This window comes from Mesitornis unicolor, unplaced genomic scaffold (genome assembly GCF_000695765.1).
Source record: "Mesitornis unicolor isolate BGI_N332 unplaced genomic scaffold, ASM69576v1 scaffold9226, whole genome shotgun sequence".
Lineage (NCBI taxonomy): Eukaryota > Metazoa > Chordata > Aves > Mesitornithiformes > Mesitornithidae > Mesitornis > Mesitornis unicolor.
Genome location: NW_010190233.1, coordinates 9,171 through 19,357, shown reverse-complemented (window position 1 = coordinate 19,357; position 10,187 = coordinate 9,171). Strand labels below are relative to the sequence as shown.

Below are 10,187 nucleotides of genomic sequence, written 5' to 3'. Positions count from 1 at the left end.
AATTCTCCATTTAGCCTGCTAGCTGAGTTTCCTCAGCTATAGCATTAGCAAGCACTGTGCCAGAAAGGGTCATGTGTGTGCATGTGTACAGACAAACACTTCTCATAATTGCAGTAATTACTGTTTTGCACTGCAGTACCTTTCTTCTCCTCTAATAATCTTATCGATTTGTTTTCTCTTAATAAAAAGAGGACAAATCCCTGCTGTATTTTCAATGTACACTCATTCTTTCATTTGGTTTAGATTCTGGAGCTGCTAATACATTGCTAGTGTCTAAGAAGCCTGGGTTTCCTCTTTATTAAAGCCATGAACAAAACAGATCCCGATGACAGATTCTTCATTGTGAATGCTTTGGTAGAAGAACATGGAAGCTAAGGGCTGTGCTGCAGTTTGGCTCAAGCTTGAGGGATGGTAAAATATTCTTACTTACTAATACAGGAACATAAAATTACCATGCTGGATTAAATCTTTTGTCCTTCAGATCCAGTCTTTCATCTCTGTTGTTGCCACTACAAGATAAATGAGAAGTTCAAAACAGTGCTTGGATCGTCCTTCATCAAGGACTTTGCAGCAGGTAAGGGCTAATGCCCAAGCTGGCATAGCATTTAAGCATGTATTTATCTTAACGCATCCATCAGCAGCTCCACTGTCTTCTGCCCTGGTTTGAGGCATGAGCAGACTGCTGCGTGAAACTGTGCTAAAAACTCAGATACGCACAAAACGAGAGGAGTGATCAAAACTTGTCAGTAAAGGTACTGTACTAGATGCTCACATTTCATTGTTTTACATAGTAAAAGAAGTAGTTGTATTCCCCACAAACCCCTCAAGGAAAAGCTGAAGCCTCTTATTATAGAAAACACAGGTTTTTATTACAAAACTAGAATTACGCTATACACAAAGGAATTTCTTGGCACAGAAATTTGCATATTGCAGTCTTAATGTTAAAATAACGTCCAGAGCAGGAATTTCAGTTAAGACTCTCTCAGGCTACCTTAGGTTGCATGTTTACTATGCAACCGTTCTCCTGTAGCACACACATTTTAACATTCAGCTTCTGAATCACTATTACTTTTCCTCTTCTCTCCGTGGCCGTTTGCGAGGGTTCATTTCAGTCCCTTCTGCGTTTTGAGTGACAGCTGGAGGCTGCACATCTCGGAAGCCATGAGACTGTAAGATATAAGCAAAATCATGCGATGACACTTCCGTGGATATAAAGCATGAGTAACTAGTTCCCAGAGATCAGAGTGAGCCATGATGCTGTCATTTATTTTAGATGAGCAGCCACAGAACATTTATAGACCAGGCTAAGCTGAGAACTGCAAGCTTTTTGACACACATGCCAACTAGTAACTGTCTCCTCATTTTATTTTTTAAAGATAGATTATTTTCACCAACCAGGCTATCGTGTTCATTTACCACTAATAACCCCTATGGCTATGAACCATTGCTTCTGTGTAAATTAACTTATGTTGCCTATTTAAATAAATTAAAATCCAAATCCTCCAGCCCTTATTCAAGCTCCCACAGAAGCACGGAGATGACTGGATTAATTGCCTCAGTCATTTTCAGAAACAAAACTGATTTTTTAAAACCTAGGATATTTTTGTTTCATGTATCTACTTAACTGAAAACATTAATGAGACATTGTAAGAGAACAGCGTATCTGAATCAGTCTCTAGACTGCAAAGACTGTCCCAGCACAGTAATTTATGGGATGCAATAGGATGAGAACCTTTAACTGCCAAAAACTAAATGTAGAATTGAAAACTAGATGCTGCTACTCAGGAAAGGGCTTGAAGTGATCGTTTTGGCTTAGTACCATTTGTATTTTCTGATACCTTAGCTCATAATTTAGTGATTTTTTTAAAAGATTTTAAATTATGAAAGATCTGAAAAATCAGTTAAACATGTCATCGATGCAGATGGAGACACCGAGATGTTACTTGAAGCCTGCAACTGTCTGTCTTCCCATCTCCAGCCAAATGCTGTGTGAGGAGCACTGCTGACAACTCCGTCAACTGACAACTGACTGCAGTGCAGACATGGAGAGGAAAAGGGGTTAATCAGAAAAAGAAATTGCTCTGGGGATCCTAAGTGCTCAGGTAGAGATAATGTGGGGTAAGAGCATTTCAGAAAAGCTGACAGGTTGGTACACTGTGAAAAAGCAGGCAGAATTACTATCAGACATGTGACTTTTCTAAAATGCCAGTGTGTCCCACACCAAAAAAACCCAAAACCCAATCAAAATGTTTTGCTTAAGTCTCCCATCTCTCTGTTTCTATTTCTAAATGCCTTACCTCACGCAGCCTGCTGTGTTTTTAAAGGAACAAACAGCAAGAGGTGCCACAAGGGCAGAATTTGTGCAGTCCCTCTGCTATTATAAGCAACTCAAGTGTTATTCTAAATAGCGTAATGGGGAATCTTCAAGTTTAGTGTTTCACTCCTGCTTGCATCTAATCTCTGCCATTTCCCTTAGGCACAAAGGTGGATCTGTAGCCAAGAATCCACTTAATCTAGCATGCTAGACTCCCAGCGAAAGCATTCCAATGGCTATAAATGCCAGGACGAGATAAAGTAGGCTGCTTAGCATGGATGTTTTGCATTTAGTTAAAGGCATGTACCTTCTGGGCATAGCCCCTCAAAAGTACAAGAATTTTGTGTATATTTGTGAAGCTTGTTAGTAGTTTTTAGGTGGAGAGAGCATGGCTAATGGAACCAAGGCTTAAAAAGGCTCACTGGACCTACAAAGCTCAGTGTTATGATCACTTTGAGTTGTTCTTCAATGTCTTCTGGCATCTACAGACTGTGTCAAGACTTGCAAAAGGAGGTGGCTTTATTACTTGAACAGTATTCTCATTGCTAGTCTGGCAGACCCTCTACAGTCCAGGGAAATACTGACACTTCCTGCCCAGAATACAGGTCCTGGGTCTTTATCTTTCATGATCAGGTCACATTACCTGGGAAATTTAGGTGAATCACATTATCTACTTACTCCCTTGTGCATAAACTATTTACATTTCTTATACCCTGCATTTAAGTGTGAATCCTTATCAGCCTGTGAAAGAAACTGTTTCATTTGATAGGTGTTGCACAGCTTCTGCTGACTTGCCACTATGCCAGAAAGGACAGAGCTGGAAAAGAACTAGAGCTCGGTGACCAAGTTATACACTTCTCCATTGGCTTACAGGCACCAACAACCAGTTTGTCAATGGTACCGAACCACCTAATTTGCATAAGCCTAAACATCTTTGAGGATCTAGGTTTGAGGAACTTAATATTTTTTAAATTATCTTTCTTTGTATGCTGGTTATACACAGATGTGCTACATCAGATTTGGAAACACTCAACACGTATTTACATCTTCCAGTTTAACTACAGAGATAGGAATGATAAATGATAACAGCAGACTGTTAGCATCAGACCTTAATTTCATGAAAGAAATGGGGATAATACATTTTTTACTTACAGAAACCATCTGCTGAAGCAGCTCAACAGGATTAAGGGAAAAAACACAGGGATAATCTTAAGTTTTAACTAATCTTTGATTAGGATACACTCTCAACTGTATTTCAAGATTGTGTGCATTCACACAGAAGAAGATAGCATAGCTGGTTTATAACACACATAAAACTGAAAGGAAAAGGCAATTAAACTGTCTAAGATAAAATCCATCTGTTTGTCAGCTGGAGAGAAAGGGCTGCACACTCACATCACATGATCCAGCCAACCTTGGGATGTAGCACCACTTAACCTTCCAGTCTTTACTGAACTAAGAATATGTGTGTGGTTACAGTATTTTTTCTGTCCAGGTGAACACATTCAGGAGTGGAAAAAAACCCCTGATTTCTGTTCAGTAGTTTGAAGACCTCATCTTATAGCAGCGTTAAAAATCTGCAGGAAATGCTATGGCAACGTGTTTCCATGAGGACACACAGCAAATAGTTATGGCATGTACCTATGCATTTGACATTTGAAGATACGAGTTGAGCGGTGGTGCTTTTTTAAACCGAAATACAGCTTAGAGAGTATTTATTCTCATTAATACATATCTGAGCACTCCACAAAAGAACATAATCACAGGATTTAACTAGGGATGAATAAGGACTCCAGCCATAAGCTGGAATCTCCTCGTATGATAGTGACAGAAGAGAAAAATCTGTATATATAGGCTGCTCATAGTGTCACTGGTAGGATGGAGCTACGAAAGAGATAAATACAACCCAGGTTATATCAGGCAATGTACTTAAAGCAGAGATGTGGAAATACGTATGGCACAAAGCACTGGCGAGACTTTTGGAATACCATGTACGATTCTGATCACCCTTATCCTAAAGAGATAAAACTCCACTGGAACAGATGCAGAGAAGTGCCACCAGGGAAACAACAACCTACCTGACAAGGGAGAAAAGAGCTTGGCTTGTTTCAGTCTCCCAGAATGAAGGCTCAGAGAGTGCATGACTGTTCTCTGTAATTGCACTTAGGCCAAGTTAACATCAAGGGCAGATAAAGTACGCAGTACTAGCACAAGAACAGATGGGGACAGGCTGCCTGTAAATTTGAACTGGAAGTCAAATTGCTTTAACTGTAAGAGGACTTAAATGCTGGGTCATTTTTCTAAGCAGAAAAGGCGCAAAATTTTCATAAACCTGGAGACATCCCAGTATTACTGGTTACTTTCAGAAGGCAACTGAAAGGCAACAGTAAGAAAGCAAGCAGCATTCTCAGAGTTGTCTATGTGCATGAAAATTGCTTTACAGCTAACAATTTGCTTCCATCTCTGTATCTCCATCCCAAAAGAAATACTCACTGTAATGTGATATGGTACGGTTGATTCCCTCTGACTCGGCGATTTGTACAACGTTGCCAACCTGGTTAAACAAAAACCAGATAATTATGATTAGTGAATACAGTAATAAAAAATTCCAAGTAACCTAATGCCCAGACCCGAGTTTTCCCACAGTCGTGGGGTAGGTAACCGCTAGAATTGTTATGTATGTATTTTCATATAGGTCATTTTAAATGTGGATGCTGGTTTCTCATCCTTACATGACCTGTCAGCTCAAGTATAATGTAGACCTACTAAAAAGAGTGAATGATTAATTAGCCTTGTTTCATCACAGTATTTGATCACATTTTTGGAACAATGCTCATTATGAATTAATTCCAAATGCTACTTTCTTAAAATGCAGACAAAAAAGGTTTTGAGCACGACTCTTTCTTACTCCATTCAGAAATCATTTGTTCATTGACCCCTCAAAGTTGGGAGATACCTTCAAGAATTCGAGTAATTCTGGGGAGGTTGTTTCTAGAGATTTCACAAACCTGTCCATATAACCCAGTAGATGGAGAATAAGATGTTCTATTTCTAGGCCTGACCTTGCCACTAACATACAGCATAACCTTGAGAAAATGGTATCTCTTGTGTTTCTCCTCTAACACTTCCTTGACTTTTGTGCATTTAGACTCTAGGCAATGCATTTTGATTTGGGCTTCTACAGCTGGTAGCCCAATAGATGTTGTGTAATATGGACAGAAGATTGCAAGATTTTTCAACCAGTCCCAGGGCTGCTGGTCTGCACCATGCCCACCTCTCCAAAACTTCCTTATGTAAAGCCCATATAGAAAGAGTTCTGCTCTCTGTATCAAGACGCCCTGCCGAAGATCCTGTTAATTATTTTTGGGTTTTTTTTTCCTCCCTGAGGTGCCATTCTATTAGAGAGCACGTAATTACAGCCTGAGGAACACTGCCACTTCGTATTAGCTACACAGGGAATTCCTCAGAACATTGAAGTGGTGGGTTCTACTTTACAAAATAGCCTAAATCTGAAGCTGCAGAAGCCATGCATTGTCAAGTGCTCTGCTGGAGCTCTGCTGCGTGCCTCTGACTCAACAGGATCTTTCCTCACAGCAACGAGAACCCTTATAATTAAGCTCTGACACTTTCAGTTGTAGAGAGAAAGACAGACAGGTATCATAGTTGGCAAAAGCAAAATTAAGCATAATTAAAAAAAATAAAAGGCAAATGAATTCTCAAATGGTCATCTTTGTGCCTCAATAACCCAATATAAAAACAACAGAATCACAAAGGATCATTGGGTATCGGTAGTTCATGTAAAAATGCAACAGAATATCGCTATTTCTGGTTTTTACAGCTAGGCAGTTGTAATCAGAATTGCTGTGCTTCTGCAGGCCCCGCTCCAGGTTAGCTGCATATTTAGAACAGTAAATAAAACATGTTTGCATATCTTTGGCTTGCTTTCTGGAACTTGTATCTACAACCTTCCTAGCTGTGTTGCAGAAGATACATATGAGATATAAAATTAACTTTTGTTCACTCTGCAATCATTATGTTGATGCAACTCCTGTCTTACAAAGGCTGTTAACTAATCAGTGATGTTAATTTAATTCCAAATTAAACAGCCTGCTGTAATCATTCTTAGAATTTAAAAAACAAAACTCCACAAGAAAGTGTCTCTGCATTTCCCTTCCAAGTTTATCAAGCAAAACTATGCACAACATCATTCCAGTAGCATTTTTGTTCACTGTTTCCAGAAGATTAGGGAATTGAAGCAAATCTTTTAATCTCAAATTACTGCATTGTGATACTACATACAAGTAACTGATCAGAAAAGAGAAGTAAGCTTGCAATATAGTGAAGAGGAGAAGAAAAGAACCAGGAAGCAGGAAAGATCTCATTGGAACTGAGATAACTTTATATTGGTTTCAGAAGGGCCACCCTCATTCCTTTGGGTTTCTAAAATCATCTTCCATAGGTCAGCTCTGCACTGGGAGTAAATGCAGCTCTTTCTGCCACTCTGCAGGTCAGTGCAACTCGGTATCCGCACAGTTGTCCAGTTCTGCAGAACCATCCTGCTGCACTCAAAAGCAGAAAGGTCCACTGGCTGCCCCTGAGGCTCAGGGGTCAGCAGGCCCACGGTCTGTTCTGGGAATCAGTCTGGGTGGAAAACAGCCTTTGGCATCTTTGGCTTTGTACTGACTGGGGCCTAAAAGCCTGAAACAAAGAAATTCTACTAAAAATTCTTCTAAAAAAACCCCTTTGCTTAGCCACCAGATCCTGAATTCTTGTGTCTGAGCAGCTGCCGTTAGGACATTAGATTCTGATGAGACATGGCATCTTATCAGAAATTGCAGCACTGCAGCAAGCTGACCATGGTGAGGAGGAGGAGCGGGACAGTTCAGCCCACACTATCCAAGGCTGAACAAGAAAGCTCTTCTTGAGCCTCAGCAGCCTGGGGCGAGGCAGACCAAGGCCAGAAGTCAAATTCAAACCCCTGCCTGGCCACTAGGGCCAGTCTAAAGAAGATTCCCAAATGCCACACTTGTCAGTATTACTACGTACCTTACTGGCCTACATTTTCACTTACCTCTGACTGTTGTCCCAGTGAAAGATTAAACGGACAGTAGCAGCATGTCCCCAGCTTTCTCCTGGGTGACACAAAAGGACAGGCCATATTAATTATCTCCTATAAAAGCACCACCATCAGTAAACTGAACTGAAATTAAACCATTCTTAAAAAAAAGCCATTATTAAAACATATATACCTTTCTTGCAGTAACGAATCACATTTTTTTCATATGTGCAAGGATTTCACAATTACTTGGCAAATATACCGAGACAAAGCATAACCTCTGTACTCACAGTGTGTTTTACAGAAAGCTTGATGGAATACTTCCATATTTGTACAAAGATTTTGTGTATACCCACTAAAGGCCAGGTACTAGACAAATCTTGCAAACAGGCAGCATGAAGAAAAGCTTTTTCTAATTACTACAGCAGAAGTCTAGTGAGTATGGCTAAATCCTACTTCAGAATTGCGATATCCTGTCTCTCAGGCATAATTATGAGCAAACATCACTCCCTTTGGGATACAAGCTTTGGGAGAAAGTCCATGATTGTATTAAAGTATTAAGGGCCCCTGAAGCAGTCTTCTGCTTCCGACAGCAAAATGCAAAAGAACACAACCAAAAGCAAGGGGCGAGGACCCTAGTGGAAAGCAGAGAGAAGTTTGGATTGCTCTCCTGTTTCAGGGGAAACGGTCCTACTGTTTCAGTTCACACCTGACCACAAGTTCAGTCAATTTACAGATAAGTTTTATTGGGGGTTTTCTAATGCTTATCCCAGGAGACAGTCAATGTCCCAAGGGTGGAATGCATTTTAAAAAGTGTCATTTTGGTGAAGTGCTGCAAGGCTCTCCTGTTCACTTGCACACAGCCGTGTAACTTCTCAATCACTCGTTGGTCTCCATCACGTCACCAGCCCCACGTGCCCCATGTGCTCTGGTATTCATTAGAGCACAGAGAAGCAAAAAAATATTCAACGGTAATGAAGACCTGGACCCTCTAGGTGTCTTGCCAGACCTTGCTCCATTATAGCTAAGTTGGGATTAAAGATTTTGGCTATCACATACGGTTCCAAGTCGGAGATCAAAACACTTTTTACAATGGGTACAAATTCCACACTAGAATGTTTCCAACTGTATTGAATATGAGAGAAAAATGTTACTGTAAAAGGAGATATTTCCAAGTAAAACTGGCTGTAGATTATTATTTGACCTCCTTTCTAAATATATCCAGGAGAAATGTCTAGGAACACCCAGCTTAGCTGTCACTAGTGGGAAAGAAAGCTGTCCCCATCATAAAGCTCTTGACTTAATACCTTGCAGCATCTGTGCTTTTTTTTTTTAATAATTAAGAACTTCCCTTCTGCTAGGAAGCTGAATAAGAGTTTAGAGATAATGCTCCTGTGAAAAGGCAGTTTCTAAGGCTTAACAATCAATGGGGAAAAAACCTATTTAGGGTAGGCAATAGGACTGATTTTACTTGGGGTTTTGCTGCTGATTCCTCCCTTAATAGCTCCTTTGGCTACAACCAACCATGGAGGGGTTCGTTAGCCTTTATGAAGAGACTGCTGAAAGCATGTCCCTTCAGAGCGGGTTGTGAAAATCACCTTGTAATCCACCAGGTCAATACTTGCACCAAGCCTGTGGAATAAATTCACATCAAAATGAAAACAGTTCTGTACCACTTCAGATGGCTCAACAGGAGATACTGATGTTTAAGATCATGGGGATATATAAATATTTTACCAACTGGTAAAAAGTTTCATTTTTGCAGAGTACACGCTACTCTGTTTAACAATACTATGTTGTTTGTTACACACACATTCTGGTGAGAGTCACAGTCAGTTTATGGTCGAGATGAGGTTATGTCAAATTAAACGTTAGTAAAAGAAAATACGTGCAAGACAATACATGGCATCTTTGAATTATAATCTACTCTGAATGTCTTTACATTCTTTACTGTCCCTGTGACTCAATAAACACAACAGCTCTCAAACAACACTGGCTATTAAAAAAGACAGACTCTATTAGCTTTAATTGAGCTTGTAGCCAAAAAGGCTGCCAAAAATAACAGAGAGCAAGAGGCAAAAATGACACAAAGGGTTAGATGCTGCAAACTGGGTCTTTATCTGCATGCGCAGCTCAAAATTCCACATTCTTCACATTCTCGAAGGAGATGGTCTGTATTTGTTCATTTTATCCTGCATCTGTGCCAAATGGTTCAATGCCTGCACAGACACTGAGAACATCTTCGCCTTTGTACTGTTCCCCTCTTCTCCCTCCCTCCAGAACAAGGAAATCATGACTTAGTTCACAGAAACTGAAGCTGCAGACAGAGAGTTTGTGCTCTTTAAATGCATCATCAAACAATAGAAAGTTACAACCTGACATAAGATTTAAACGCTGAGCTGTTTCTTAATTTGTCAAAATCTCTACTTCAGAAGAGCTGCTCTATTTTCCCCGTGACCGCAGCTGAAGGTTCTACATGAGGTACTCTGCTCATTACAGGGCAAACTGGAGCAGCCTGTAAAAAACCCTTAAACTCCCTATGGGCAGGCTGTGGTCGAGGATCCCACACAGAACTTCCCTCTGCATCATCACTGGAGAGAGCCACAGGCAGAAGGTTCCAGCTATGCAGCAAATATGAAACACCTTTGCAACTAATTCACGGAATGTGTTCAAGTGTAATGGCAAAATAAACAATTTAAACTATTTTGGAGAGGCACTGAATGATTCTCAGGGAATTTAGGAAACTGCAGCATAGTTTGAGCTGTGCAGCCATTAAGCTGTGTTCTTCTGTTAGTGCTTTAACCTGCTCACCACATT

At 40.3% G+C, this 10,187-nt stretch overlaps 1 protein-coding gene across 1 annotated transcript in view; it reads right to left on the bottom strand.

Moving 5' to 3' along the window:
• Positions 1-892: 892 nt before the first annotated feature.
• The window catches only part of RAD51C (RAD51 paralog C), a gene marked incomplete at its 5' end in the record, with an annotated part of 17,543 nt that continues 8,248 nt past the window's right edge, over positions 893-10,187 (bottom strand). Inside the window, 3 exons of the mRNA XM_010186343.1 lie at positions 893-1,167; positions 4,808-4,868; positions 7,386-7,446. Of these exons, the coding sequence (XP_010184645.1) occupies positions 1,066-1,167; positions 4,808-4,868; positions 7,386-7,446 (224 nt within the window). The remainder of the gene's footprint in view (positions 1,168-4,807; positions 4,869-7,385; positions 7,447-10,187) is intronic.